The 13,070-nt window shown below is 39.8% G+C and overlaps 1 protein-coding gene across 1 annotated transcript; it reads left to right on the top strand.

The window, feature by feature from the left end:
• The first annotated feature begins 2,896 nt into the window (after positions 1-2,896).
• On the top strand, positions 2,897-12,956 carry Cct8 (chaperonin containing TCP1 subunit 8). The gene is made up of 15 exons (XM_034514692.1): positions 2,897-3,101; positions 4,435-4,525; positions 5,072-5,151; positions 6,969-7,118; positions 7,823-8,003; positions 8,095-8,156; positions 8,555-8,692; positions 9,432-9,610; positions 10,542-10,608; positions 10,680-10,767; positions 10,853-10,968; positions 11,277-11,348; positions 11,453-11,617; positions 11,850-11,969; positions 12,759-12,956. Exons 1-15 carry the CDS (start codon positions 3,042-3,044, stop codon positions 12,834-12,836), a joined length of 1,647 nt encoding a protein of 548 aa, XP_034370583.1. The 5' UTR covers positions 2,897-3,041; the 3' UTR covers positions 12,837-12,956.
• The last annotated feature ends 114 nt before the right edge of the window (positions 12,957-13,070 follow it).

Genomic DNA, 13,070 nt, shown 5'->3' with positions numbered 1-13,070 from the left:
GGGAAATAAATTTGATAAATTGTCCTTCAAAAATGTATTTTTTTAAATGTCTATGGGCATTTTGCTGGCACGTATGTCTATGCACTCCATGTGTGGCGCGCTCATGAGGCTAGAAGAGACATGTGACCCTTTGGGACTGGAGTTGCAGACAGTCGACAGTGGCCAATGGTTGCTGACAAGCGAACCTAGGTACTCCACAAGAGCAACAGGTGCTCTTCACTGCTGAGCTCGAGGCCACAAGTTGCCTTTTTTTTCTAGCATATCTAATAATGTGGAAAATTAAGAGAATACTAAAGGGCCTGGAGAGATTGCTTAGTCCAAGAAACCTTGAGGGGCTGAGATTCATTGTACACATCTCAGTGCTGAGGATATGAAGACAGGTGAATCCCTGGGTTCACTGGTTTAATTGTCAAGTTCTAGGCAGTCAGAGATCCTATCTCAAATAACAAATGGACAGCTCCGGCAGGCGGTGTGGTGCATGCCTTTAACCCAGCAGCACTTGGGAGGCAGAGGCAGGTGGATTTCTGAGTTCGAGGCCAGCTGGTCTACAGAGTGAGTTCAGGACAGCCAGGACTACACAGAGAAACCTGTCTCGGAAAAACCAAAAAAAAAACCAAAAAAAAAAAAAAAAAAAAAAAAAGGACAGCTCCTGAGGAATTGTACCTGAGGTTGACTTCTGGCTTTCACACATACATGCACTCATGTGAACACTCAATCATTTTATTATATGACACTTTTCTTACATGATCTATAGGGAAAATGTGTTTCATTATTTAACCAGTTTTTTAAAACATTTTTTTATGTGTATGAGTAAGCTGTAGCTGTCTTCAGACACACCAGAAGAGGGCATTGGATTCGATTAAAGATGGTTGTGAGCCACCATGTGGTTGCTGGGAATTGAACTCAGGACTTCTGGAAGGGCAGTCACTGTTCTTAACCACTGAACCATCTCTCCAGCCCCTAATTAGCCTGATTTCTTATATATATATTCCAAGACCAGCAGCCCAAGGATGGCACCATCCAGCATGGACTGAATGCCCCACATGCCCCCTCCCACATTGATCACTAATTGAAAAAAATGTCTTACAGCTGGATCTAATGAAGACATTTTCTCAACTGAGGCTCCTTCCTCTCTAATGACTCTAACTTGTGTCAAGTTGACACTCAAAACCAGATAGTTCATACAGTTTAACCCAAAATGACACAAAATTAACAAATCTTCATTTAAAAGAAATAATTGGCAATTAAAATCTAATTCTTTGATGAATTCTCATATAATAGATTTAAATGGATTATAATCCCATTTCCCATTTGTGCAAAGTCAACTTTTCTTATAAACTTTGAATGAAAATTCATCAGTTGTCTTGAACTTGTTTAGTTTTTTAGGACCTGGTTATCGAATTTTGCCAAGATTTAATTCCTCAGAGTTACTTTTAACAAATGAGGTATATTTTAAATTTCTTTTCACTTTTACTTTATACTCATAAATAATGCTCTCTGAGACAATGGGTTTTATTCTTTTTTATTTTATTTTATTTTTTTTTAGCTGATCCATTAGACTCTCTACTGCTCAGGGCTCAGGTGCTTTATAGTCACAGAACCCATAGAGAGCCTTAAAATACAGAGCCCTTAAATGATTGTTTGTTACTGTGTATTGTAGTAATCAATTATTGTTAGTATTATAAATCAAACTACTAAACATTAATACAAAAATGTAACAGTGAACGCTGAAGGCTAACAATATTATTGAAAATATTTTGAGGAGTAACATTCACAATTTTTCCCCCAAATATTTTATATGTGGCTTACTGGAAGACAAAACTCATGAGGGGCTCCTTGTGCTTTGCACATTCATACTGTGAAATACTGAACACCCCGTAGGCCCTCAGAACACCCCACAGGAAGCAAGGAGTCTCCTCTGTATTCGTATGAAAATACTTTCACAGTAATGGTCCGAACAGGTGTTGGAGAGCCTCAGAGGTGTCTACACAAATCTTTGAGAACCACTTAATCTTTTGCATTGTCTTCCAATATAGATGGTTCGCTTACCTGTGTTAGGTGACCAGAAAGTATTATTTTCATGGTTACATATTTTAAATGTAAATGCAATTGATAGTACAATTGCAACTATGAATCTGTGCCAATTTAAAGAAAACCTTAATTTTTGTATGTCCAAAGACTCACCAAAACGTTTTAACTTTTCTGCAAGCGCAGGAGATGCTTCCATTTTCTGTATTTTTTATTTTAAGAGTGTTTTACCTTCTCTTTGAAACTGTTCTATTTACATTAACTATGTTGATTTGGAAAGACATAGTGGTATGTGGGGAAGAATCTGGGGGAGTAGAGGGGAATTTTTTTTTTTGCCAACCTAGGTTAGAAATCGTGGCTTTAATATTTATTGTCTTGGTGACCTCTGGTGCATCACCTAAATTGTGGATGTCAATTTCCCTTCCATAAAACGGAGATTAATATTCATTCATTTGACCAATAACAAAGATATACGTAAGCAAACCGCTTAGATTTGCCACACACGTGCACTCCACATGCTGCAATCCTCGTTATTATTTCAGTTATCACCTTCGAGCCTTCAGAGGACGGCCATTGGTAGTTTACAAGGACGAGGGCAGGTGAGCTTTGAGAAGAAAAGGCTAACCTGTCCCGGTGCTGGATCTGCAGGATTAAGTGAAAATGAAGATTAAGAAGTGGGGCGTCCGCCTCAGAAATGGCACAAGCCAAACCTGACCAGTTGATTAATTAACTTAGGACAAGGGACACGAACCAGGCGTGCGCGCTCTGGGCTCGGCCTGATCGTTCGATTTGATCGGGGATCGGCAGACTGAGTCTATCTGCTGAAAACTTCTAAGGCGCTCGCTCTCGTTCTCGCGATACTTCAAATGAGCTGATAGGAGAAGGGGCGGGGCGACCGGACGTAGGACAACGTGAGGCGGTGCAAAGGCCCGTTCCCAGCAGGCTGTGCGCGGCGCACCTTGCTTCCTCCGAGTGTTGGAGCGAGCGCGTGAGCGGTTGATTGCGGGCTAGCCATGGCGCTTCACGTCCCCAAGGCCCCGGGCTTTGCCCAGATGCTCAAAGATGGAGCAAAAGTAGGTGGCGTGGGGAGATGGTGCGGTAGGAGGGCGGGTCTGCCCTTGTGGCGCCCGCGAAAGGCCTGCAGGCATGCGACCGCGCCGGGATCCGGGATAAAGAAGGTTCTAGAAAGGGAGCTGTGCTGTGGATGCTCGGTCGCTGAAACTCGTGGGCATTTCTGTTGTTGCCCCAGCGGGTTTGGCCGAAGGGAGGAGGACAAGGCTACGGGTTTGCATCCCACGCACCTCTACAGGCCCCTGTCTGTGGGATGGAGCCCATGGACCCCGCCCTTAACGGGAACTGGCGATACAGTTAATGAACTTGGTCGGAATTGATAACCGATTGTCGTAGGGCCGCGGCTTGTAGGATGGAAGTGACAGGAGTCCGGCGTAGTAACCCTTGGGCCTGCTCTTGGTTGCTTCCTTCCAAAAGATAGCCATCGGCCATCCAGAGCCTTCCGATCCCAACTGTATCACTGAAAACCCACCTCTGGAAGTTGTGTTTTCTTTACCTTTTCTGAATTGAGGAGACTGAGCCAAAGGCTGTAACTGTCTTTCCATTCTGACTGTCCCATTTTGTAGTCTACAGGATAAGTGAAGCCCCAGCCCAGATCGAATCGTGGTATCCCTTAGAACATAGTTTCAGGAGTGCTTTTTATGTATTTATTTATTTATTTTGGAAACGGTCACGCTGCTTGTGGAGCGATTTGTCTCGAGATGCTCAAGCTGCCAGATAACTTTGTTTTGTCTTCCATATTTCTACAACTTGTAGAAATCGATAAGCGAATTGAATGTAAAGGTCTTAGGGGAAATAGAGGGTCCTTAACAGTTTACAGAACTAGCTTTTCCTCTGTAGTGATAACTTGGCATGCTAGATGGGTGTCAGGTTTTAATGTAAGTTCTGGAAATGACACCATTTCCCTTTTGAGGGATGTTCATAGCTTCCAGTTTCCGTCTTTTCCTCTTTTACTCAGATTGAAGAAATGATACATTTAAAGGATTTCTCTCACAGACTAGCATTTCAATACAGAAATACTGCATGTAAATCAGAACTGAGGGGACTATAGTGAAGACAAATTTTAAATACCCCCCCCCAATTTTTTTTCAAGTTAAAAGCTTGTACTAATAGTCTGGGATTATAGTTTAATGGTAGGTTGCTTTCTTGTGTCCAGTCCCTGGGTAAAGGCAGCGGAGAGAGTAGTTGTTCATTAGCTGGTTGAGTCTAAATAATCTGCCAAGTAGGAACTGTTAATTATAACATTGTTTCACAGATAGGAAAAATGACCAGCCGTCCTGTGATTGAAAATTCTTAACTTCCTTCTCATATTTAAGCATTGGTTTTCTTTTGCAGCATTTCTCGGGATTAGAAGAGGCTGTGTATAGAAATATACAGGCCTGCAAGGAGCTTGCTCAGACCACTCGGACAGCATATGGACCAAATGGTAATGGCCAGATTCAAGCAGTGAGAGCCGCGGTGTGACTGTGTCAGCCGCCTCCTCTTGTCCTGCAGGTGTTAGTAGGGTTGGTAGCACAGATGTGCTTCTAAGTTTTAGTCAGAGATTCAGCTTTCTGGGAAAAGAGAAATTAAAAATGACACTGTTGTCCTATTAGATCATAAGAAAATTTAGCATGCTCACAATTGGTTTAGTTCTTTCTTGTGGAAAGGCTGAGCAGTCTGAAGTAAATAACGTAGTATAATATAAGGAAACTCTTCTTTACCTTTAACCACCAGTTGAATTAAAGGTACACAAGGAGATAAAGGATGAAAGCAAATGTGTTTCTAAGCATGTTATTTATTGAGCACTTGTTTCATGCTAAGCATGTGGATGTTGAGTCGGGAACACCGTGAGGCTGTCGTGTGGATCTAAAACAGACAGTGTGTTTGCAGGGTTGAAAGTCAGTGTGGCTCTTGCCAGGGCTTCCCTGGGTTATTTGGGAAAATGTTTGAATAATAATGGATTTTTTTTTTCTTTGCAACTATTTTTGAGGAATGAATAAAATGGTCATCAATCGCCTGGAGAAGTTGTTTGTGACAAACGATGCAGCGACTATTTTAAGAGAGCTAGAAGTAAGTTTTGTTTCAAAGCCATCAAAAAAACAATGAGTCTGACTTAGGTGAAACTATTTCAATTTAGATGATAAAAGGTTGTTTATTCCTCAGGTTTATTGTAAAGATTTGTAAGTGACCTTTCTAGGTTTACAACCATTTTGGCATCTCAAACTCTTAAATTATTTGTTTATGGATGGGTTGTGGAGTGTTACTCTGATGATCATACTTATTATTCTATAAATTGATTCTAATAAGAGTTCTCCAGGAATATAAAAATAGCTGGTAAATGTTGGTGCTTTGTGTTACATAACCATTTGGCATTTTCCTTTTTTTTTCTGAAGTTTTGTTGTCCAAGAGGATGTAGAGTAGATACTTAAAGCAGGGATGGAGGATGCGACAGACACCCATTGCTGGCCCTATTAGACCCTGTAGGTTAGTACTGAGAGATTGTAAATCTGTTTTCAAGAAAATGAGAAAAATTCACATTTCTCTTAACATCTTAAAGAATATACTAAAGGAAAATTTACCTTCATAGAATATTTGTGGAGGAGTATTTTGTGGTAAGTGAAATGAGGACCGGAGCTCAGAGTGCATACTGCTCTTGTGCTTCAGTTCCCACATCACATAGGGCAGCTCACAGCAACTCAGAGACCCACCACCCTCTGACAGTCTCTAGGCACGTATATTCTCACACACACACACACACACACAAACAAATACACACAAATAAAAATAACCCTTCCAAATATGGGGATACTGTTGGAATAACAGAGCTGCGGTGTTGACTTAGAGGGTGAACTAGTCTTTGATTTTTAAAAATAGCCTGGAGATACAGCACTTGCCTGGTGAGCACAAAGCCCTAGGTTCTGTCTCTATTACTGAAAATTAAATTGAAGAATACCTAAAATTAATGTGTCTTGGTTCCTAAGAACTTGAGAATTTTGTGGATTTTTAAAATACTTCCAGGCTTCGGGTGTAGTTCAGTTTGTAGCTGCTTGTCTGGAGTTACATTCTCACCACTGTGTAACTTGTATAAAAAGTGTGATTCCAGCACTCAGGAGTTAGAGGAGGCAAAAAGATCAGAAGTTCAAAGTCATCCTCAGCTATAGTCTGAGTTTTATGTTCTCTCTCAAAAAAGAGAGGGAAAAAGAAGAAATTATATGTTCCTTTTGATTTTTTTTTTTTTAATAAGAGCACGTTTAGAAATATAAATGAAACTGAAACTCTGTTTTATTTCTTTTAAAAACTTTTGTTTGTTTTTGAGACAGGGTCTCTGTTCCTGGCTGTCATGGGCTGGCTCTGTAGATCAGGCTGGCTTGGAACTCCAGAGATCCACTCCTGCCTCTGCCTCCTGAATGTTTGAATTAAAGGTGTGAACCAACAGGCCTGGCAAATACTTTCTAACCGTTAGAGAGTCAATATGTGGAATAATTGGCAAGACAGTGTATCAGACATGAGATGGGGGAGGGTGAGACTGAGAGATGACACTGGAGTTCTCTGCCAAGTGGATGAGAAGAGGACAGTCGATAGGTGTGTCACCATACCAGCTTCTCGCTTTTCTTCTAAAGACTTAAGTTGCTGAGTTTTAACAGTTGCAAGTACTTTATTTTCTAAGTTGGGTATAAATGTGGTGCTTTTGTGGAGCTGTGTGTAATGCATGTCTGTCAGAAGGGTGCTGTGAAGTGATTTATTCCCTTTGTGCTGATAGCCATAGTTCAGCATAGGTAAAACTGAAACGAACTGGTCAGGTGGCATTTACCTGCCATCAAGGAAATGAATGACTTTCTGTTGCTCTTAGTATAAGAATTTTTCACTTGATAACCGTTCTGTAATAGGTGCAGCATCCTGCTGCAAAGATGATTGTGATGGCCTCTCATATGCAAGAACAGGAGGTTGGCGATGGCACGAACTTTGTGCTGGTATTCGCTGGGGCTCTTTTGGAACTAGCTGAAGAACTTCTGAGGATTGGCCTGTCAGTATCAGAGGCAAGTCTTCATCTCACACCTAATTATATTTGATTACTTGTATGTTTTTGCTTAAAGCTTGAAATTCAGGACTAGATGGGTAACAGCACTCATGGGCAAACACAAGGACCTGTGTTCAAATCCCTAGAGCTCATGTAGTAATCCCCAGACTGTAGGAAGAATGAAGACAGGCGCATCACTGTAACCTGCTGACCAGATTGAGAGTCTGTCTAAAGGGAATGTGTCAGAGGTAGAACAGCACCTGATAGCACTGCTAGCCACTGTACATGGAGGTATATGGTGTGCCTGTGTATTGTATCTCCTCCCAGATGTGTGCATTGACCATATACAAGTAAATGATTTTAAAATAAACTTTAAATCTACTACTAACACTGAGTTGTTTGCACTGCTAGGCATTGGCCATATGCTTCACATGAGTGTGTCCTCAAAAGATTCCTATTGCTAAGCTTTCTTAGTCATTATTTCATATGAAGGTAGAGGTTTGAAATTTTAAAATACTCAAGGTCCTATAAGTGGTAAGTGTTAGAATAAGGGTTGACATTTGTGTTGTCATCAGAGCTATGTAGTCCAAAGCTGTTGGCTCTGCATGCCTTCTTACAAATGCTTGCCATTTTCTGTTGAAGATACTCGTATTTGTTGGATTACCAGGTTAAGTTATGGCAAAATTATGTCTAGTAAAACAATTATTTTTCTTCATGGTTTAGGTAATATCAGGATATGAAATAGCTTGCAAAAAAGCTCATGAGATTCTTCCTGATCTGGTATGTTGTTCTGCAAAAAACCTTCGAGATGTTGATGAAGTGTCATCTCTGCTTCGAACCTCCATAATGAGTAAGCAGTACGGCAGTGAGACATTTCTGGCCAAGCTTATAGCTCAGGCATGTGGTAAGTAATAGTAGGTAACAACAGAAAAACCAAAATACATTATCTAATGTCTTCTCTGTAGTCTAAAAAATATGTTTTGTTTTCTTGACAGTATCTATTTTTCCTGATTCTGGCAATTTCAATGTTGATAACATCAGAGTATGTAAGATTCTGGTAAGTTTGAAGAAATACATTACCATTATCCAAACATCTTAGAGGGGTGTTGTTTTGCAGTACTGGGGATTTGACCCAGAGTTTGGGCGTGCTGGGAAAGCGCTTTACTATGGAGGTACATTCCCATTCTAAGACCCCGCTTCACAACTATTCTGCTCTCTTAAGACATAATCTATGTGCAAGTCTTTTGCCTGCATTTGTACCATGTGCATACAGTTGAATGGAGGCCAGGAAAGGGCCTCAGATCCCCCGGAAAACCATGCCTCTGCTAGCAACAAATCAGTCAGCCACCAATAACCCCACACCTGGGATGAAAACAAAAGGCATAGAATATTTCTTTGTTATTTAAAGAACCTAAAATTTCCCAGTTTCTTACTACATTGAGTTTGACTCCTTAGGGCTCTGGTGTTTGTTCATCCTCAGTGTTACATGGCATGGTTTTTAAGAAGGAAACTGAAGGCGATGTGACATCTGTCAAAGATGCAAAAATAGCCGTGTACTCTTGTCCATTCGATGGCATGATAACAGAGACAAAGGTCAGTGATTTGAAAGGGTGTTTGGGTTGCTTTTTCCTTTAATGTTTATTTGAGGGGTGGGGTTTACTCTTAAGCAAACTGAAGATTACATAATTGTTTCTTCAGACCATGAATATTTGCTTAAGCTACCAAATACTTTGTGGTGGAATATTTTTATTCTTAATTATAGCTCTTTGTTAATACTCCGAGCATCTTGTATGCTCATGAAAGCACTTTTTGTGAATGTTGACATTCTCTAATACCCTTAAGGATGCTAATCAATTTGAACATGATAAATCAGTCTTTGAAACTGCATGTTTTAGATTCATCCATAGCTAGATTTCGTGGCAGATAATCTTGGCAGATTCAAGTTGTTGGTTCTACAGAATTGAGGGGAGAATGGTTGTATAGTCCATGCTTCAAGGGAAATGTGAGGAGAGGTGGTTTGGTGATGCTCATTGTATTTGAAAAAAAAAAAAAAAAAGATATATCTGCCTGGCGTTTCTGAAAGAAATATGTCCCTGTTGCATTGCAAATGCATTTGCTTTGAGACACAGGAGTATAACTTAAGGTCTTAATGTTATCCGTTTTATAATTTTATACATGAGGGTCTTTTAAAAATACGTATATTTTGCTTCATAGTAAAACATTTTTATGTTTTCTCTCAGATATTTAAATTATTGGGTAAAACATTGTCTTAAAACTGTGAACACCAAAATTATGAAAGGTTTTAAAAGGAGAGATTTTGCTTGCTTTTCAGGGAACAGTGCTGATTAAGACTGCTGAAGAACTGATGAACTTTAGTAAGGGAGAAGAGAATCTTATGGATGCACAAGTGAAAGCTATTGCAGCCACTGGTGCAAATGTCATAGTGACAGGTGGCAAAGTGGCAGACATGGCTCTTCATTACGCTAACAAGTACAGTATCATGCTGGTGAGGTAAGAGCTGCATCCTGTACACAGTACTGTACATTGTTCTTAGTGCTGTGTGTATTCAGTGAACTGAGGACAGCTGATACAGGGAAAATGAAGGAATTAAACAGCAAAAGGATTTATGTAGGAGGGACAAGTGAACTTTACATTTAAGCAGTGGGCGTCTAAGGAGCAGTGAGTAGATGATACTTGAGCAAGGGGAAAGCATTCTGGGCAAAAGGAATAACTTAAGGGTTAAGATGTGAACTTAATGAGTTGCTTATCAGCTAGAGTATGAATCAAGAAGTGCCTTTTCACTGATGAAAACGTTTGGGGCATGTTTTACTATCTTAGCAACAAATCAGATAGACACAGTAATATCCCTGCTCTTCCTTACAGATGGTGCAGTCACACAGATTTTCTGTATACTAGGTTAGAAGTTTAGTAGGTCAGACTACACCTTAATTTCTAGAATAATGCTGTAAATGTTATTTGTCTGAGTCAGATTCTTGCTATGTAGCCCTGGCTGACCTGGAACTCACTGTGTACATTCAGTTCCACCTGTGTCTCCTCCCAAGTGCTGAGATAAAAAGTTTGTGCTTTTGTACTGGCCTCAGTGTTTGTATATCTAGATGCCACGCCCTTCAAATGTGGCATTACTGGCTAGTTTGTTACATTCACACAGTCAGTAATCAGCTTCTTGGCTTCCTAATTCAGTGCAATAAAGACATGTTCAGTTTGAATGGATTGAAAGTATTTCTTACTGGTATTCTTTTTGAGACAGCCTTGGCTGGCTATGTAGACTAGGCTGGCCTTGAAATCAAAGAAATCTGCTGGTCTGTGGCTGCTGGGATTAAAGGCGTATGTCACCTTATCCAGTTTATTTTATTTTGCTATTTATTCTCTACATTTTATGTTGTTATGACTAAATCAAATTTTTCATTTTTCCTTTGTGAAGACTGAACTCAAAGTGGGATCTCAGACGACTATGTAAAACAGTTGGTGCCACAGCTCTTCCAAAACTGGTATGTATTTTGGAAAACAAAAGATAGGGGAACACATTTGAATTTTTACAACAAGGATGATTTTCTTGTAGACTCCGCCTGTCCTAGAAGAAATGGGACATTGTGACAGTGTTTACCTCTCAGAAGTTGGAGATACACAGGTGGTTGTTTTTAAGCATGGTATGTAGTAATGGTAAGATGTGTTTTATATAATTAGGGAGGGATTTGTCTTCTCTCGTTTAATCCACAAATTATTTATTGGCAGAAAAAGAAGATGGTGCCATTTCTACTATAGTTCTTCGAGGTTCTACAGACAATCTGATGGATGATATAGAACGGGCAGTAGATGATGGAGTTAATACTTTCAAAGTTCTCACAAGGGTCAGTATTTGCAATCTCAGAAATTTGTGATTTCTTGAAAACAGTTGGTGGACTCAAACATGAGAACATCAAGACTATTGGTTTAACAACCTGTCAGTCGCTAATGAATACCTTCAAAAACTAATTGTACAAACTAAACAAAGCTATTCCAGAGTGTGGACCGTCTGCCATTGCTGAAACACTGCCAATGCTATATTAATGGGTTTGATGTAGTCATTTGATTTCACTAAGTATATACTTAAATTTTGCATAACGGTGCCTAAATAAATACTCCATTTTAGTGGTTTTTCTGTTTTGTTTTTAAATAGGATAAGCGTCTTGTACCTGGAGGTGGAGCTACAGAAATTGAACTGGCCAAACAAATCACATCATATGGAGAAGTATAATTTTTTTTTTTATATAAATTGCCTTTCTGACCAATTTTTTTTTTTTAAAGGGTATTGACAAACACAGTTTTTTTGTTGTTGTTGTTGTTGTTTTTTAGACATGTCCTGGACTTGAACAGTATGCTATTAAGAAGTTTGCTGAAGCGTTTGAAGCTATTCCACGGGCACTAGCAGAAAATTCTGGCGTGAAGGCCAATGAAGTTATTTCTAAACTTTATTCAGTACATCAAGAAGGAAACAAAAATGTGGGGTTGGATATTGAGGTATTTGTTAATTTTTACTTTAAACAGAAGTGCAGTGTGTATAAAGGGGGGAATTGGTGCAAAATAGAGGTTTGATTTTCAAATAGTTCTTGTAATTAATACTTCCTCTGATAAAAGAAATTTTAGTTTTATTAACAGCTTTGGATTGAGGGTATATAAAAGTACTGCTTTGTTTTTCATGTTGAGTATAAACTTTCACATGTAAGAGATTAACTTAGTTTTGTTTTGACAGGCTGAAGTCCCTGCTGTAAAGGATATGTTAGAAGCCAGTATTTTAGATACTTACTTGGGAAAATACTGGGCTATTAAACTGGCCACTAATGCTGCAGTCACTGTACTTAGAGTGGATCAGGTGAGTGAAAATGAAAATTGAATCTTTACAAAGTAGTGGCAAGTACACTCCTTTAATCCCAGCACCAGGAGGATCCGAATTCCAAGCCATCCTGCTTTACAGAACAAGACCTTGGCTTAAAAATGAGTTGACTTCAGGCTAGGGAGGTGGCTCAGTGGGAAAGCTTACCCTGAAAGCATGAGGACCAGAGCCACAGGCATGGTGGTGCATCTATATACAACCTCACCACCTGACCTAGAAGGGCTAGAAACAGGCAAATCCTGAGGATAGACAGTACAGGATTTCCATAATACAGTACTCCTGATTGTAGTATCTGTTCATCCTCATGAGATGGGGGGGGGGGGGGGGGGGGGGGGCTCAAATTAAAAATTTAAAAATTTGGCAGTTTTAGATATGGGAGGGGGGCTTGAAACCCCCTTGAACAAATATTCTCGAGAGTAATGTGGTATGAATATAGGATACAAAAAGGAAATGCAGATGGTAAAGCCCTGAGACTTTTTACCATAAGCACATGAAGTCAGCTGAGTAAGTCCCTAGTTGTTTCTGGAGGTGAGAGGACCAGGGTAAGCTTTCTTTGCTTTGATGGATGAAGTGTGATGGATGACACTAGGAATGTTCATGGCTCAAAGTTACAATATCCCTAGTTCTGTTCACTGTTGAGATGAAGACTGTTGACAAATATAAGGTGAACCCTTATATGGGGGCTTTGCAGTTCCTGTCCTCCTTGGGTAGAAGTTTAATTTCTAACACAAAATGATTCTTCTCTTAACATGGGTTTTTGTTACTTAGATCATCATGGCAAAACCAGCTGGTGGGCCCAAACCTCCGAGTGGGAAGAAAGACTGGGATGACGACCAGAATGACTGAGGAATTTGTCATAGGTGAAGAGTTGTGTTGTAGAGTAGGACTTGCCTAATGTTTTCTTATTTTTCTTAAGATACTTGTGTTTGTACTCCGCTGGGTGGTACAATAAATGTGTTACTGTTACGGCTGTCTGATTAATTGCTGTATACCACAACCCTTTCACACATAGGCAAGGCAAGTCATTTGGCCTGCTTCTAAAAATAAATTGGTTCATACCATGTATCTTTGAATAGTTGT

The sequence above is a fragment of the Arvicanthis niloticus genome, chromosome 12 (genome assembly GCF_011762505.2).
Source record: "Arvicanthis niloticus isolate mArvNil1 chromosome 12, mArvNil1.pat.X, whole genome shotgun sequence".
Classification (NCBI taxonomy): domain Eukaryota; kingdom Metazoa; phylum Chordata; class Mammalia; order Rodentia; family Muridae; genus Arvicanthis; species Arvicanthis niloticus.
This window is presented reverse-complemented; position numbering and strand designations above follow the sequence as displayed.

Excerpts from the sequence above, each read along its gene's own strand:
- Cct8 (XM_034514692.1), top strand. The coding sequence starts at position 3,042 with ATGGCGCTTCACGTCCCCAAGGCCCCGGGCTTTGCCCAGATGCTCAAA. Across the intron at positions 8,157-8,554 it reads TCAGAGTATGTAAGATTCTG|GGCTCTGGTGTTTGTTCATC; the intron begins GTAAGTTTGAAG and ends TTGACTCCTTAG. Across the intron at positions 11,618-11,849 it reads ATGTGGGGTTGGATATTGAG|GCTGAAGTCCCTGCTGTAAA; the intron begins GTATTTGTTAAT and ends TTGTTTTGACAG.